Source organism: Kwoniella bestiolae, chromosome 2 (genome assembly GCF_000512585.2).
Source record: "Kwoniella bestiolae CBS 10118 chromosome 2, complete sequence".
NCBI lineage: Eukaryota > Fungi > Basidiomycota > Tremellomycetes > Tremellales > Cryptococcaceae > Kwoniella > Kwoniella bestiolae.
Genome location: NC_089242.1, coordinates 3,016,008 through 3,033,428, shown reverse-complemented (window position 1 = coordinate 3,033,428; position 17,421 = coordinate 3,016,008). Strand labels below are relative to the sequence as shown.

The following is a 17,421-nucleotide window of genomic DNA, read 5'->3' as shown; positions in this document are numbered from 1 at the left end:
TTTCTGAAATTCCACTCCCTATACTCATCCTCACCATTCTTCATTATCATCGGTACCATCTATTCTTCCTCAACGACGACAATCACCCGTGATGCCCCCCAGACTACCTACCAGAGCATTCACAGCTCTCCCCTTCTCCCAACAGGCAGTGGCAAGTTCCTCTACCCTACCTCCCCCGCCTGTCCAGGGCAAACATCATCGCAGGACTGCCAGTCCTAGATCATCACCTACCCAATGTTTTAGTACTATCAGAGGAAGGTCTCCAGGCCAAGCTGAAAGAAGGGTACGTATTAGCTAGGAGTATGGAATACCACGAGAGCCATAGCTGATGATTTTCATGTTTTTGTATATTTCAGAGATCATTCCACTCCACTCCTGTACATCGAGCGTCTGCTAAGAACCCCTATGATGTGTTGGGTGTGAAGAAGGACGCTAGTGCCTCGGAGATCAAGAAGTCATACTATCAGGTCAGTTTCACCCTCTCCACCTGACATAAATCATGAAAGCAGCACGACTGACATTGAAGTATGTCTTTTTCAGCTCGCGAAGAAATGGCATCCCGATTCAAGCAAAGAGAAAGATGCTAAAGAGAAGTTTCATGAGATTCAATCTGCATATGATGTGAGTAATGCATCACTCTTCTCCAAATAAGCCACCTCACATAGGACAATCCAATACAACCACTAACCGATGCCTAATGACTACAGATCCTATCCGACGACAGCAAGCGACAAGCCTACGACCGATACGGTTCCGCCTCGACTCAAGAGGGCTTCGACCCCAATGGCTTCGCCAGTGGCGCCGGTGGATTTGGTGGGTTCCAGGGCTTCGGTGGCTTCGGAGGTGGTCCAGGTGGAAATGCAGGAGACCTATTCGAGCAGTTATTCGGATCCGCCTTCGGTGCTGGAGCTCGTCAAGGTGGAGGTCCATTCGGCGGATCAGCAGGTGGAGCGAGATCAAGGCCTGTCAGAGGGGATGATCTGGAAGCATCCATAAATCTATCATTTTTGGAAGCTTGTAATGGATCGAGCAAGAAGGTTACGATTACTCCCGTGGTGGATTGTAAGCCGTGTTCAGGGAGTGGGCTGAAAGCTGGAGAAAAGAAGAAACAGTGTACCACCTGTCGAGGAACAGGTCAACAGACCTTCCAAGTCCAGGGGATGTACATGGCTTCTACCTGTCAGGCATGTGGTGGAGCTGGAGAGACTATACCAAAAAGTGCAAGATGTGGGGAATGTGATGGAGTGGGAAAGATAAAGGAAAGGAAATCTGTAGATGTGGAGATTCCAGCTGGAGTAGAAGATGGAATGATGATTAGGATACCATCCCAGGGGGATATGCCCCTTTCTTCTGCTGGTGGTCCACCTGGTGATTTACTGGTCAGAGTCTCGGTCAGCCCTTCAAGTGTTTTCAGAAGACAGGGGACGAATCTGTATCATGATGCGAAGGTACCGCTACATGTTGCGTTACTCGGTGGAATCATCAGGATACCGACGTTGGAGGGAGACGTGGATGTCAAAGTTAAGGGAGGGACGCAGAATGGTGAAGAAGCTGTATTGAGGGGAAGGGGTGTGAAGTCCGTTTATGCGAGTAGAGCAAGGAATGAGAGAGGTGATTTGATTGTAGGGTGGAAGATACAAATACCTAGGTGAGTGAAGTATTTCCTTCTTCCCAGCCCTCTCACATCTCCAATGCCGCTGCTGCGCTTCTCTTCCCTATCCAGGTGAATTTTTGTGCTGAATCGCTGGATAAATTCCGCACAGATCCCTCTCACCGAACCAGAAGAAAATCCTCCAAGCCTACGCAGATGACGTAGAAGGTCGACCAACCAATATAACATTCACGACTCCAAATGGTGAGACTACTTCCCCTTATAGTCCGAACCATAATTTCGAGCGGCCCTATCGTCCATCCACTCCGCCCTCCTCTCCCTATCAAGAGCCGTCTTCGCCTCGAAAGAGCAGGGACGAGCCGATAGATCCAGAACAACATGGGTCTACTGACTCGTCTTTTGGCGGGAAGGTGGCTTCAGCAGTGGGCGGGGCGATAGGATGGCTAGAGAAATTATTGGGAAGGCGGTGAGCTCGTTTAAAAGAATGAAGTTGACAGGTGTGTGATGTTTCTTTTGCAGGTGCAGGTGAATTGAGCGATGGAACGAAAGTTGATGTTGGGAGTGCAACTCAGGATAAATCTACGAATGGGACGAAACAGGAAGAAGTGGATAAGGAGGAGGAAAGGGAGATTGAAGAAGAGGAAAAGAAATCTGCTACTGGATAGGATGAATTTAATGTCTGTATCGACGAGGGCAGGAAGGAGTAACGGATAATCAGCATAGCATCTTATATTCATTTGTAGTCATAGAAGTACAAACGCACAACTCAGCATTGAAGCTTCCGTGTTCTGGTTTGGGTTTTTGGATACGAGGGATGACAGACAATTGCACTATGCATTTGGATACAAATAGTACATAATTAAGTGATACATGATAGTACAAGTGAGAAAACTGATTATGAAGATATGATAGTGCGTGAGGATAGTATTGATGATCCGTCAAGAACATATTATGAGTTATGCGAGATGCACAAATACAGCTTGACACGTTTTCAAACTCATGAAGTGATAATGAGCTTGACATCTTCCATCATTGTCCCACAATCTGTATCTTCCTAGGTTCCACCGTCGATATACTGGGGAACCCTCCCAGCCCATCTGGAGCAGATTTCATGATGAGTAGACGTTGGGAGTACGACAGTATTCCCTTGATCAACCCCTGCCGAAACGAAACAAGACATCAAATCCGTGAGCTTTAGCTTAGTTCATTCAAATCCTTTATCCTGACGAAGAATGATGATTTCTTGACTCACATGATCGATCAAACTGGATATCACACAGATTATATCCTCGAGCTGTACATTCCCATCTTCTATTCCCCCTGAACCCAAGAAAGTCTTATACACAGACGAGACGAATACCCAAGTTGGGCATTTGTTTTTCGGTACATTTGGATCCGAGGCATAGTATGATTTCACCCTGTCCATAGGAACGGAGTATGATATCCTCTAACATTAGCTTTCCATGACTCGGTATGAGTTGGGACGAAAGCTAAGCTTACGAATTCCTAAACAGGTTCCTCCACACCAAGATCTCCCCTCTTTCATACAATATCAACCAGATCGATCTCCTCCTGAACCATTCTCTGTTCTCTTCCAGCGTTCTGCGCCATAATGGGATGTTCCCGGTCTTGTAGGCATGGATGAGGGGCAAGAAGTGGGAGAGGTTGTATTCTTGTAATGTCCGTGAAGAGGGAAGAATTCCGACAAGCAGGTTGACGGCTATAAGACGTATGATTATAGCTCTGTTCCGATGCAAGATGTGATGAGGATTAGCTGTATATTCACAACGAAATTTATAAGCTAATGCGAAGTTCACTCACCTGCGTTGTGTCCATCCACTCTGATCTCTCGGTACGATACTCCAAGCTTTATCTAACCAGTATTTCGATTGTCTGAAATCCAGTAATATCAACCGCATTTTCCCTCTCCAATAGTAACTTTGGCAAATGGTCGTAGATGGGATGATCTCTCCTCTGGAGGCGAAACGTTTCTGTTCGTGGGGCGTAAGGGATTCGAGAGTACGGGAAAGTTCGGCAGATTGGGAGTGAAGCTTTCGCTGTAAGTTGACGACAGTGAAATCATCAATAATTTTGTCATATTGTGGTTCATTTACTAGCATCAACCTACCTCCGCATATATTCTAAATAGTATATTCCCCAAGTCCCAAACGACATCACCAACCATATGCTGCCCCCTACAATTAATATTCCATTCACCCTCGTTCATACTGGTATTGGATATCTGCATGGATCGCTCGATGACTTGTCGGGTTGCGTCTCTGATGGAACGTGAGGATTTGGGGTGTCGAAGTGGGAGAGTCGAGAGAGCTGCAGCCTATATCATGGATGTCAGCTTCGATTGGTCACGGCAGAGAGCCTAGCTGAGCCTGGTAGATTCACACAAACTCACATGATTGGACACTTGCACTAGTATCCTAGCTAAGTTGACTATGAGGGGGTCCATAAATGCGTGTATGTGTGTACCATCGTCGTCCGTCATCGCGTATAGCTTGTTCGCTTCACTACAGCCGAACCAGCGTCAGTTGAGATCACCTTCTATGGATGAGTAAAGATATGGCTAACCTATACACCCCCTGCAATCTACTAAAGTCCCCATACGACGCCTCACTCTCCGATGAACTCGGTTCCCCCCTCACATTCTTCAAAACAGCAGATATGAACGCCGCCAAATTATCTTTCACATCTTGTCCTACAAATCCCAACTGCTGAAATACGTTTGCTTGGCTTATAGATGACTCTGATACCTATTCCGATATCCTTATGTCAGCTGATTCGGGTTTTAAGTGTCGTGATGAGAAAACTGACGTACAGTTGATAGGGCCTGTCTCAGCGGACCGAAGAAGGGATGTTCGTTGGTTAAGGGTAATGATGTGACTAGATTGTCGGCAGAACAAGTCAAGAAGCACTGCGAGATGTGAGTTATGAATGTGCCTATCAGCGCTGACATGTTGGTGTGGGGCTGACAAGCGACTTTTTGAAGATGGAAGTGAGATGAAAGAAGGTAAACAAATCTGATGGTGAACGAATCGTTCTTCTGCTTGATGCAACAGTCCTTCGTGTAAATTGGGTTGAGAGAGAAAGTGATGACATCATGACATTCTCAACAATTGATGGTGACAATCTAGATCATATTGCCAAGAGACCCCATGATGACGAGATTACGAGCAGATAGCTGAAAACCTTGGTAAGATAGATGAAGGTTGTTCTACAGTCGACTATCGTTCATCTCTCTCCTTCATCCCCTGTTCTTATTCACTGCCTTCCGTTGACTGTGACTGATATGAGGTTACCACAGCGGGTGGAGGGGGACGAGGGAGAATAACGGGACAGAAGCGAAGACAAGAATAGCGTCAAAGTGGGCGGGGAAACCGTGTGAAAGCCTTCATCCGAGTTTTCAATCCTGGGCCAAATGGAAAGTAACAGAACAGATCACAAAGCGTGATGCATACAATCTACCATCGTGAACCTCCCGGCGGTCTATCAATCTGCAAATTGACTTTCTATACTGCTCATGATGTTCAGGAAGTCTATCCGAAACAAACAAATAAGCTATGAGTTCTTGTTCCTGGGGGCAGGATGTTCAGAGCTCACCAAGAAGATACGCTGCTATCCCCTGTACGTTCGGATCCGCCTGTTCCTGGCTGGGCATAGCGTCGAGCAACGTCACAGCTACGACTCTGATCTTGGTGACCAAGGAAGGACCATTTGCAGCGAGCTGCATCATACAAACTCAATTAGCCAACATGGGGGATATGGGAGAAACATAACATCGACGTACAGCTTGAATTGGGATGCCGTGAACAGCCTTGAACAAATCCTGATACACCGTATGTCTCCAATCTACGTTCTCGCCCAGATCTGCCGCCACCAGTTCAGCAGCATTCCTACTGGGCGTTCCGACCTGTCCACTCCTGTTGAGCAAGTCTTCTCGATGAAGTATCAGACGAAGTCGCGTCATGGCCAAAGATGTGTAGTGAGATGATAAGATCTTTGGCAGGGTCGGAAAAGAACAAATCAAGTTGCTGGTCTGAATTCGTTCTTCACCAGACCCAACTTCCAGCTGAAATGCAATTCTTCAGGATCGTTTGGCGGCCTTCTTCGAATATCTCTCTCATGGACCAAAATATCGAGATACGACAAGCAAGTAAAGTCAATACTTATTACACTTTTGAATATAGAAAGTGATGACATCATGACATTCTCAACAATTGATGGTGACAATCTAGATCATATTGCCAAGAGACCCCATGATGACGAGATTACGAGCAGATAGCTGAAAACCTTGGTAAGATAGATGAAGGTTGTTCTACAGTCGACTATCGTTCATCTCTCTCCTTCATCCCCTGTTCTTATTCACTGCCTTCCGTTGACTGTGACTGATATGAGGTTACCACAGCGGGTGGAGGGGGGACGAGGGAGAATAACGGGACAGAAGCGAAGACAAGAATAGCGTCAAAGTGGGGCGGGGGAAACCGTGTGAAAGCCTTCATCCGAGTTTTCAATCCTGGGCCAAATGGAAAGTAACAGAACAGATCACAAAGCGTGATGCATACAATCTACCATCGTGAACCTCCCGGCGGTCTATCAATCTGCAAATTGACTTTCTATACTGCTCATGATGTTCAGGAAGTCTATCCGAAACAAACAAATAAGCTATGAGTTCTTGTTCCTGGGGGGGTGGGGGGGGGCAGGATGTTCAGAGCTCACCAAGAAGATACGCTGCTATCCCCTGTACGTTCGGATCCGCCTGTTCCTGGCTGGGCATAGCGTCGAGCAACGTCACAGCTACGACTCTGATCTTGGTGACCAAGGAAGGACCATTTGCAGCGAGCTGCATCATACAAACTCAATTAGCCAACATGGGGGATATGGGAGAAACATAACATCGACGTACAGCTTGAATTGGGATGCCGTGAACAGCCTTGAACAAATCCTGATACACCGTATGTCTCCAATCTACGTTCTCGCCCAGATCTGCCGCCACCAGTTCAGCAGCATTCCTACTGGGCGTTCCGACCTGTCCACTCCTGTTGAGCAAGTCTTCTCGATGAAGTATCAGACGAAGTCGCGTCATGGCCAAGGTGACGTGTATGTTAGCTTTGAGGACCAGATACCCATCTTTGGCTGTTTCCGATGACATAGGGTCGGAAAAGAACAAATCAAGTTCGTCTCGGATCGCTTCTTCCCATCCTGGTGCTGGTCTGAATTCAACCTATCAGTCGCTAACATTCAAGTGAGAGCGAGATAGCCGGTAACTTACAGAACATCACCAGACCCAACTTCCAGCTGAAATGGTCTAGGTAGCTTATCCGCTATGACCTTGATCCGCTGTTGCAGCTGTCTAACTTGTCTCAACGCCGATAGCAATTCTTCAGGATCGTTTGGCGGCCTTCTTCGAATATCTCTCTCATGGACCAAAATATCACCGAGGATGCTACGACAAGCAAGTAAAGTCAATACTTATTACACTTTTTGAATATGTGCGAATCTAAAGGTGCGATTGACTTACGTCACAATCCTGGTCAGGATGTTGAAACCGCTTATCAAAGGTACAGGTATGGAGTTGGGCAGATATCCGTGTTTTGTTATGGACTTGTCATCGCTACGCATTCAGGTGAATCAGTTCATTCTCGCTCTGAGGATGCTGTGAGAACCTTGACCCACAGCTCTGTTGGAAAATTAGTAGCTTCTGGCCCCAAGAACTCGTCCGGACGAAGTAAGACCGGTTTTGCCCTTGCTAGAGCTTCAAATTTATCGGCGTTGTAAATAAGAAACCATGCTCGACGACGTCTTTCAGCTTCTATAGGGTCCAGGCTGTAGTAAGTCTGATCATCACAGGTGTATCATCAGCCTTACTGCGTTTTCCCAAGATAGAAAGTCCAAGTTCCTACTCACGTCTTCTCGATGAAATCCCAAGCTTATTGCCAAGTATTGAGCTTCACCAAATGCAGCTGCTTCCAGTCCAGCATTACCATGTTTCTGTAGGTCAGGCGCACCATCAGCCCTAATGAGCCATACATCTCTGCCAGGATGGTAAACTTACGTTGTGTATAACCAATGCCATGTACCTGTCACGAAAGAATCACTTCGTCAGCATGACGGTCAACAAGACGTTCGCAACTCACTTTATACATATCAGATCGAGGTTGGGGTTATCTGTCTCTCTCCTTGTAACTGCATAACAAGCTTTCAAACATTTATCGGACAATCTGCGAACACTTTCCGCTGACATCCCGAAATATGATTTAGGCACCTGTATAGTGATGTCAGCATGAGTGAATCCCGGACATACCACTATCATTTGATGTCACTCACATGTATAAGCGTAGTAGCTATCATTCCCATAATCAAGGCGAAGAACATAGGTCTGCGTTCCTCTTCATGCGTAACCAGATCCGCCATGAACGACGGTCGATGGATGAAGGGGATGATGCAATGTATCTGATCGACTAGTGTCAACTGAATCATTCATATGGACTGTAAACCATAAACTCACATGATCAAACCACAATCTGATAGTATTCATAGCCATGTCTCTAGGCAAGACTGATTCTATTGATGTTGAAGGCGGTATCGACGCTTCCGAAAGAGCCACAGATGGTGAGACCTCGTTGTTTGGTGAAGTCGAGTTGATAGCCGCAGCGGAGTTGACAAAGTCTTGAGATGTCACTGAAGGAAGAGAAGCTGGCTGGTTATGCTGCTGCTGCTGCTGCTGTTGCTGGTGTATCTGATAAGGTGGGATGGTACCCGAATTATGTGCCGAATGAGAGTAGTTGAAGGAATGGGGTGGAGCTGAAGACGGCTGTATTGGCTGGTGGGAGGCGTGGCTACTGAAATCCGGCGGTGACGGGTAATATGGTCTTGGCGAGTCATTGGAAGGCCCGATGAGGGGATTGGAATCTTGGTGGTAAAGCTGCGGCATCTGCATGAAAGGGGGAGGTATAGGTGCGCTTATGGGTTCGGGTGGATGGTGAGATGGCTGTTGATTGTACGATGGTCTTTGAGGTAACGACGGAGCAGCAGTCTGGGAAGGCTGTTTGTTGCATGAGCACCGCTGCGTTCAACACGAGGCAGGCCGCACGTGAACACAGAACTCACCTGCGTATGCGATCTAGTCTCCTGATCTCTGAATCCATTACTGGCTGATGGGAAACCCTCGTGCCCTTTGAAGCTCTCTCCTCTTCCACCCCCAACGAAGCTTTCCCTCCTATTATTGTCTGAAGCACTCTTTCTGCGTATGTTATCCGAGAAGCTTTGTCTACGTCCACCATCATTGAAGCTATCTCTTCGCGTTCCACCGTTGAAGCTATCCCTTCTAGGCTCACCATTAAAGCTATCTCGCCTTACAGAACCCTCTTCATCCGAGCTACTCGACCCGCCAGCGGTACTAGGTCTAACTTGTCCTAACGAAAGGTCTCCTCCTAGAGACTTCCGCCTAGCCTTTTGTTCTTCTGCTAATCTCTCTACAACCCTATTCTTGCGTCCTCGTCGTTTGCGTTGGTATAGATACGAACAGTCCAAGCCCCACTCTCGACAGTGCTGAATGTCATAAAGCAATTTATCAACAATACAATTTCAAGATTGACCAAAAGCGATGTCTAACTTACATCGCACTGTACAGTCGCTACAGCCTCCAAACCCAGCTCGATCACCGTAGGTCGTCCAGCACATTTCAATTTCCTAGTCCGACAAGCATCGCAACTAGGCGGCTGTCTCTTGTTCAGTGCCTCTACTATACTAGTCACGCTGTTGGGACCATCACCGTCTCCATCTCCACTGGCGGCCGAGATCGCATGGTAAGATGGTCCAGCGATGTGCTTACTGACAACGAAGACGTGCTGCGGAGCACCCGAAGAAGTGGAAGTGGAGGGCCGACGAGCGTTGGTAGGTGATAACGAAGGTACTCTGGGCATTTTGGATTGAGTTATCTCGGTCGATTGATGGAGATTTGTGCCAACGTTGTGATCATTCAACTATCCACTTGCACTACGTCGAGAAATGTAAGGTCCCGGTGGGTATGGGTTCGAGAAAAGATGTTTCGGCCTTATTCTGACAATGGCGTTAGCGTCAACGTTATCAGTTCGATGGGGTTTTAAGGTAAGGAGTGTCTCATCTGCTCACCTAGTGGGACGTGGTTATGGCTAATTCGATGTCCAATCGTAAGGAATGTTCGGAGCAAGATGGATTCTGGGCAAAGTGATGATCATATGACTATAGAACCGGCATTCGGACCTCAAGGTACCGTTGACGGAAATTCATCAAACATCGACCATGCTCTTTGAGATATCAGTGGGATCCAGTGAGATGGACGGCACATGACTATGGGGTGTCTGGGCCCCTTCTGTCTTGGCTGAGGATGCATGCGGCTATTCCAGCGTCACCCCTCTAGGCGCAAACACCAAGGACTAATGACGTACCGTGAGGCCATTACACCGGGAATCGGCCGGTATTACCCCGGCGCTATACAGAATGAGATTTGGCGGTGTTGATAGTCAAAACCTCTATAAATAGCGGTCAAAAGACGAGTCGGGTCCTTTGGGATACCATTTGACAGAACCAGAAACGATTCCCATGCTATCGATCCTCTCAATACGACGTGATGGCTGGTCCATTGAGATGAGAGATAGATGCTACCTGAACGATCATTGATTCTGACCTCCACCTTGTGACCCCTCCTTTGGGTGCCATAATGGAGTTTCGGCCCGTAGATTCGTCTAGTCCGTGATTTCCGCGCTCGTTATCTGTCGCCATACAAACGAGATACGAATGCGAGTACTCGTAAGGTTATTTCAGCGCTATAAAAAGAACATGCTAACAATCTTTCTCACAGTCTCTCTCGTATCTCCATTTTATTCTTGACAAACTCAGATCAGCCGCGCATATCCATTAAATCAAGATGACTCGAACTATCAAATTGTCAGATGGTAAATCCATTCCAGCCCTTCAATGGGGTAATGGTTCAGGCGGTTTGAACGGAAAGCACGATCCAGCTTTGGAATATGGTATTACAGCTTTGAAAGCTGGTGTCAAGGCTATTGATACTGCTGAGCTGTACAAGGTGAGTTACATCTTCCCACGTAAGGAGAAAAATGGATTTGGGATTGATGGACAGCTGGTGACGTAGACCGAAGTAGCCACTGGAGAAGCTCTCAAACAGGCCGCATTCAAGAAGGAAGACATCTGGGTAACTACCAAGAGTGCGCTAATCCCACCTACCAATTTTGAGAATACCTTGAATGCTAATGCGAATGCAATAAACAATCATAGTCTCTGGGTCAGGTGAGCCACGTCCTTCACTTCCATAAGACCACACATACAGGAAAGAAGCTCATCAACCTTGTCGTATAGATGTACAAGCCACCCCCGAAGTTGTGAAAGCCAATGTCCAAGATCGACTCTCCAAGCTGGGATTCAAACCCGACTTACTCCTCATCCACAACCCCTTCGTCATTGCAGACGGTAAGATCGCCCAATTCTGGACTCTCCTCGAGGATCTAGTATTGGATGGTACCCTCGAAGGAGTAAGTCTGGGAGTTAGTAATTTCCGACCTCAAGATTTGGAGGCAGTATTGAGTGTAGCTAGGATCAAGCCTGTTGTCAATCGTGAGTTTGGGTATCCTTTGGCTGCATGCTCAATCTGGCGAACGGGACATCCGGTCAAATCGCATAACGTATATCTCTTTGGTGGACATGGCTGACCCCCTCAATACAGAACTCGAATACCACCCCTATGTGCTCACCCACCTCCAACCAGTCCTAGACATCCACTCCAAACACGGCATCGTCACCGAAGCGTACGGTCCCCTCACCCCTGTCCTCAGGCACCCCACCGGAGGACCCATCAAGCCCATCCTCGAGCGAATCGCCCAGAGACTATCCAAAGAGACCGGAACAGAGGTGGACACAGCTGCGGTCTTGTTATTGTGGACCATCGGGAAGGGCGTGGTAGCAGTTACGACGTCGACCAAGGAGCACAATATCAAGAAGATTGTTCAGGTCGATACTGCTTTGCCTGATTTGACTAAGGAGGAGATTGAGGAGATTGAGGCTGCGGGACGAAAAGTCCATTTCAGGAACTACAAGGTGAGTTTTCACCCACTTTCCATTCACACTACGTCTTTACGAAAAAAGTAAGCTTACTGATATAATTCCCCATAGGAACACATGTCAAAGGACTTCCCTGCTCCTAACCTTCCTGAAGATCTTTAGATGTTATATCCCTCTTAGAGCGGGAAAAGGTCACCATGACCGTCCTTCAAACGAAATGTGGAATATGGAAAAAACTAAGGGTATGAAGTAAATAGAATATAAAGATGTCAAATGCAGGTATTATGAGTAATTTTCACATTCGCACAAACTCATGATCATGATGAACACCAGCCGCGGTGCGTCCGATCCCGATTTCTTGCTACTCAAGAGTCTGCTTTTCATGTAAAGTGATCATAGCAAAAGTGCATTATCGTCATTTCAACAACCGAAGTGATATGATATAACGAAAAGAGTATATTACAACAGATAACCTGACTTAACCCAAATATGACTAAATACGAAGATGGTATTTCCCTACGATACAAGCAACTACACACGTCGTCTCAGCGCTGCTCTCAGTAGCTCCTCCGCCTTCTTCCTCTCCCCCTCTTCGATTTGAATCCCATCCAACCTCTTCAAGTTCGGACAAGTAGACATGACTAATCCCCTGTAAACCAGTCGTTTGGAGTACCACTCGTCTGGAAGGTTCTTACGGAATCTCGAATCGTAAGATTGCCATGTCGATGCGGGTGCTCCTACTATCCCTTTACCCGATATAGACGAGGAGGGATCGAGGGCTGATTGGGGTGTAGAGGGAGATGAGGGGAGAAGTAAGGGGAAGTAGTAAGAGAGGGTCGAAGGGTTCATTCTACAGTCGCAGCAATACGAACATCAGCACCGAACATGTTGTGATCAAATTTGAGTCCAAACGATGAGAGAAGCAATGCTCACCTGAAATCAATTTCCTCTAATCCATCTAAGCCTTTCAAACCCTCCAATATACCTTTACTACCCCCAATAACCTCTTCACTCCCCAATCTACCACCTACCAACGTCAACTTCCTCAATCCTTTCAATCCCTTGACACCATCCAAATTTCTCAGATAGTTATAATTCATATTCAAGACTTTCAAGTTCGGTAGTAGTTTTGAGAAATCAGGCCAGATGGTCAACTGACAAGCAGCGATTTCGAGATACACCAAAGCGTACAATGGTGTCGAGGAGGGAGGGAAGAAATCAAATGATAAGGAATTCCCTGATAAGTATAATCGTTTGATATTCTCCAAATCCCTGTATACCAATTTGAGCGGTATGTTTGATCGTTGGTTTCGTAACGAGAGGTTCTCCAACCTTCCACTACCTGATGATGAGGACCTTGATAGGTGTGTCAACTTATTTCCGTCGGCGTATAATGTTCGGATCTTGGGGAAAAGGGATAGATCGAAGTGGTCAATGTTGTTCTCGCTCAATCGAAGGACTCTAACGCTGGACATCGGTCGGGAAGGTTCGAGATGATCAAGTTGATTGCCATCTACCCAAAGAGAGGTCAGCTGTCATTTTTCGATCACCTGATTGAGCACCACTAACCTAGATTGATGGATGCTACCGAAGACAACTTGTGTAAATCCCTTACACTCTTTATCTTGTTATTGGCAAGGTTCAAAGTCTCCATCTTACTCCACTGAGCATTACTCAAGTCCAGACTTGTAATCTGGTTATTCGCACACGAGAGCTTGATGAGACAATCCATGTTCATTATTCCCGAGAGATCCATTACGGCGTTGTTGTCCACTTTGAGGTCGCGTAGATGTTTGAGGCATTCCAGCTCTGTAACATGCGATCGTGAGTTGACGGTCAACGAGAATTGCGACCTCCAAGCAACTCACGAGCAACACTATCAAGTTGGTTCCTCGATATATCCAAATACTGTAGGTTTCTCAGATGATTGACCGAAGTCAAGCTTGTAAGTTTGTTTCCAGCTACATGGAGGTTTCTGACCGTTGAAGGAATGCCACTAAGGTATGAAATGGCATTATCGTCCCTGCACGGTGATGTCAGCTATACTCTTATGTATACAGAAGCAAGCTGAGACTTACAGATTAGCCTCGTCTAGAGCGGGTAGAAATTCCTTCAATCTGGCTACACTATCCGCTCCCTTTCCTTTCAAGTTGATAGATTTCAAATCCTCCCAGTGAGCTTCGAATGGGTGGACGTCCGTGATGAGTTCTACCAATTTATCATGCGCTACACCGAAAGAACATTCAGTTAAGAAAGTTGCGTCTCCTGGGTTTCTAGGTGTGTGAGCTCTGAAGGATCGACCACGGAACGATCGGATGGGGACTGTCGATTCTGAGTCTGATGAATGGGCTGAGGAAGCTCTTGATGCGGGTCTGTTCTCAATTGCTCGAGAAGGCTTTGAGGGAGTCTCGTCCTCGAGACCTAACATCATTTCAACGCATCAGCCAGATCAAACAATGTCATCTTGATCATGACCAAGAACTCACTCATTTCCTCCATATCTTCTAGGAGATTCTGGATCCTCTTAGTTCTAGCACTAGGCAAGAAACTCTTACTATTCTCACCAGTATTATGACTACTTGAGTCCTCGTTGAACAAGTCATTCTCATCGGTCGTACTCCATCTGGCAGCAGCGGTAGTCTTAATTTCAACTTCCAAGCCTACGATTTTGCCTGTCTTCTTTCCGTCCGAGAAACTGACCGACCTCTTACCGCTGCTTCCAGGTGTGGCTCCCCTCGTGCCAGCAGGAGTGACCTCGTCTGACCATCCTGTACGTTTCTTGAAGACCCCGGCGGGAGTAAGGGCATTTCGTAAGGCTGATCGAATAGGTTTGGGTGCATAGGCAGAAGGAGTGGGAGTCATGATTGCCGGTGCGGTTGATGCATGATGAATCATCGGTCGATGAGGTGATTCTGGATCGATCGATGCGGGCGAGGGGGCGGAAGGTCGAACTGATGGTACTTCCGTAGGTTCTTCCACCTCTTCCTCCGCCTCAGATTCAGATATTATATCAGATTCCTCCTCATCTATAATCCTTGTCCTTTCCGCTTCGTGTATAATCACATCCCCATTGTCTGATATCGATGCCGAGCTAACACTAAATACCGATATCTCCGCTTGGTGAACCGAGTGGGTATTTGTATTATTTCGTTGTGTATCGTCAGGAAGACTTTCCATTCCTGCAAAGACATCGACCGATTCTTCACTCCCTCCTAATCTGCTCTCTCCAGCTTCGTCTACTGGACCTAATTCTTCTCTCACCCATCTCATACCTGCTCTATCAAATCTCATTTTGCCTATCCTATCAGGGACAACTCCTTGTACGTCGTCCGGTCGAATCATTCTCATCCCATGTGCAGGTCCAGAAGAAACAGCTTTAGGTCCACGATGTTTCACGAAAGAAGTTGAGACGACAGTGGAAGTAGCGTGAGTGGAAGATGACATGTATCGATTCAAATCATCAGCGTTGAACGGTGCTTGAGCAGGTTGGGATGGCCCACCAGGATTGCTTGAAGTAGAAGCTCGACTTGTCGGTCGTCTTTCTTCCAATTGCTGTCGAGGTCTTGTTAAGCTGTTTCGAAGTGGTTGAGAGCGTTCGTCGCTACTTCCACTGTCTTCTTCTGCGACTCGTTTGATCTCCTCGGAAGCACTGAGACGTCGAAGCATTCTTCGAGGGCTTGGTCCAGTCCTGGACTTAGCCTTGGACCGGGATTTGGCGTAATCCTCCGCTCCTTCTTCCCACATTCGATTCTCATCTGATTCGGACAATATCCTTCGACCGCCTATAGCGACGGGACTATTCTCTACGCCAGAAGCTGATTCGGAGACCTTTCGAGATTTTATACGAGCCATGATATCTTCTGCAGCTCTGAGATAACCCGAAGAAGTGGTTGAAGGATTTGATCGGTGTGTAGGTTTATCAGTGGTTTGGCGAGGGGGAGCTTGATCGAGTGGAGGAGTTGGAGGTAAAGCCTCATAATCAACGGTTGGTCCGTCTATCAATCATCATATAAGCATGTGAACGAAATCTGGAGACCTGAAAGGACTTACCCATCTCATATTCGTGAGCATCACTGTTAGTAGTCTGACTCTTACTTGCGCTAGTGGTAGTTTCATCTGCGGTATCTCTCCCTCTGATCTTCTCCATCATTGCTCTACCTTGCGCACCCCAGTCCCTCAGACCCGAGTATCGTTTCGGTGGTGAAGCAGGAGACAATCTGAGCCTTTTCGAAGATCTAGCATCGGAGGAGACATTTGAACTGGATGGGGTCGATCTTGAACCCGAAGCAGAGGGCGAGGCAGAATCGGCAGCAGGAGACCAATCTCGGGAGGCCTGTCTACTTTGGGCATTGGGTGGTGAGGGTGAAGGCTCAATTGCTATACTGTCTACTAAGGCAGATAGGTGTTCTCGAGTGTATGTATCATAGGTACTCCTGAACAACCGTAGACCAGGATTTGAAGACTGTTGTGAAACTCCCCTTGACAACGGTTGCACTTGTTCCAGTGCTGGTCGTGACTTTGGCTTCATATTTAAGGTTGAATGTGATGGACCTTCCTCCCCATTTGCGTAGTTGTCTGGATCGAATATTGATCTTTCTGAATGACCTTGTTCTGTTGAGATATTACCGGACGGATGTCGAGGTGCATTGAAGGTAAATGGATAGTCTCCTGAACCCCGTCGGTTGAAAGGTGATAAGTCTGTTTCTACTTCTCCAGACTTCAAGGTTATCTCCCCAAGACGACTTTTGGTTGTACCATCCTGACCTTGAGGAGCGGTATAGAACTCTCCTTCTCCGGGTATTAATGAATCATCCCCATCCTCCCTGAGAAGCGTGTCATCTCGGATGAGCGAATCTGCTTCTTCAAGTTCTAATTCATGTTCGATGATATGAGATCGACCGAGGGATCCGGAAGCTGACGAATTGGTGGCGAATGAATCGTTGGTTGAGGGTGTGACGGATTTACTGAGTCTCGAGGGATTTGCAGGTGCGTAAGGATGTGAGGGCCGTCGAGTATGATTAGGTGCAGCAGGCGTAGGTGTGGAGATTGCAGTGGATGATTCGGCGATAGGCTCGAAGGCGGAAGGTGGAGACTGTTGTTGTTCGGCAGTAGGGTTTGTGGGTGGTGAAGGAGGATCAAACATTCGTTCAAGAGGTAAAGCACCGAATATATCTTTACCCCCTTTCGCGCCCATGGGGTTTCTAGCCAGATGTTGACCCCTATTATCTTCTACGCCCTCTTTCACTACGAAGGTCCCGGCGACAGATTCGGGCACGTTCTCTTGACCTGCACCCGAAGATGATCTAGAGGAAGGGGGTGAGAGTAGACCACTTTCTTTGTGTGATAATGATCTTGATCGCGGCACGTGCCCCTGTCCATTGTCTACATGACCTGATACTATCCTACCTGGTTGAGAGCCCGAACTCGCAGATCTAGAAGGAGGTAGTGGTCTCGCTGAAGCTTGACCCAGCATTCTCAAGGAACCCCTTTTCGCTCGGATCGAATCCATGTTGATCGTCGCTTTGGGTATTGGCGGTAGTTCCACCGGTAAGACTGGCGGTGAAGGGGAACTTTCTGGCCATTCTTCTGCGAGCTCATCTGTATGCCACCCTGGAGTAGGGAATGACATTCTGATGTGGTTTGTGTGATGATAAAGAGAGAAGAAGAAAGAGAAGGAACGAGATGAGCTATGTAATGTTTTGTTGTTTTTCTCTTTTTGGTGGTCGTTTGGGAAAGATAGT

At 47.1% G+C, this 17,421-nt stretch overlaps 6 protein-coding genes across 6 annotated transcripts; 2 read left to right on the top strand and 4 right to left on the bottom strand.

The window, feature by feature from the left end:
- Positions 1-91: 91 nt before the first annotated feature.
- Positions 92-2,082, top strand: I302_104286 (chaperone DnaJ; the record flags this gene model as incomplete). The annotated part of the gene is made up of 5 exons (XM_019189650.1): positions 92-283; positions 357-467; positions 541-621; positions 708-1,648; positions 1,764-2,082. The coding sequence occupies 5 exons, from the start codon at positions 92-94 to the stop codon at positions 2,080-2,082; spliced, it is 1,644 nt and encodes a 547-aa protein (XP_019049212.1).
- Positions 2,083-2,641: 559 nt separating this feature from the next.
- On the bottom strand, positions 2,642-4,580 carry I302_104285 (uncharacterized protein; the record flags this gene model as incomplete). The annotated part of the gene is made up of 8 exons (XM_019189649.1): positions 2,642-2,770; positions 2,865-3,030; positions 3,113-3,355; positions 3,434-3,669; positions 3,741-3,947; positions 4,023-4,134; positions 4,196-4,377; positions 4,443-4,580. The coding sequence occupies 8 exons, from the start codon at positions 4,578-4,580 to the stop codon at positions 2,642-2,644; spliced, it is 1,413 nt and encodes a 470-aa protein (XP_019049211.1).
- Positions 4,581-5,113: 533 nt separating this feature from the next.
- Positions 5,114-5,591, bottom strand: I302_104284 (uncharacterized protein; the record flags this gene model as incomplete). Its single annotated transcript, XM_065869838.1, has 3 exons — positions 5,114-5,160; positions 5,225-5,348; positions 5,412-5,591. The coding sequence occupies 3 exons, from the start codon at positions 5,589-5,591 to the stop codon at positions 5,114-5,116; spliced, it is 351 nt and encodes a 116-aa protein (XP_065725910.1).
- A 626-nt stretch (positions 5,592-6,217) lies between these two features.
- Positions 6,218-9,546, bottom strand: I302_104283 (uncharacterized protein; the record flags this gene model as incomplete). The annotated part of the gene is made up of 13 exons (XM_065869837.1): positions 6,218-6,264; positions 6,341-6,464; positions 6,528-6,834; positions 6,894-7,067; positions 7,143-7,235; positions 7,298-7,458; positions 7,529-7,612; positions 7,677-7,701; positions 7,759-7,886; positions 7,949-8,074; positions 8,130-8,666; positions 8,732-9,172; positions 9,241-9,546. 13 exons carry the CDS (start codon positions 9,544-9,546, stop codon positions 6,218-6,220), a joined length of 2,553 nt encoding a protein of 850 aa, XP_065725909.1.
- Positions 9,547-10,529: 983 nt separating this feature from the next.
- Positions 10,530-11,842, top strand: I302_104282 (uncharacterized protein; the record flags this gene model as incomplete). Its single annotated transcript, XM_019189647.1, has 5 exons — positions 10,530-10,691; positions 10,758-10,830; positions 10,982-11,236; positions 11,346-11,716; positions 11,792-11,842. 5 exons carry the CDS (start codon positions 10,530-10,532, stop codon positions 11,840-11,842), a joined length of 912 nt encoding a protein of 303 aa, XP_019049209.1.
- A 369-nt stretch (positions 11,843-12,211) lies between these two features.
- I302_104281 (uncharacterized protein) lies at positions 12,212-17,309 on the bottom strand (the record flags this gene model as incomplete). The annotated part of the gene is made up of 7 exons (XM_019189646.1): positions 12,212-12,530; positions 12,614-13,193; positions 13,250-13,489; positions 13,549-13,703; positions 13,759-14,101; positions 14,167-15,675; positions 15,731-17,309. 7 exons carry the CDS (start codon positions 17,307-17,309, stop codon positions 12,212-12,214), a joined length of 4,725 nt encoding a protein of 1,574 aa, XP_019049208.1.
- Between the last annotated feature and the right edge of the window lie 112 nt (positions 17,310-17,421).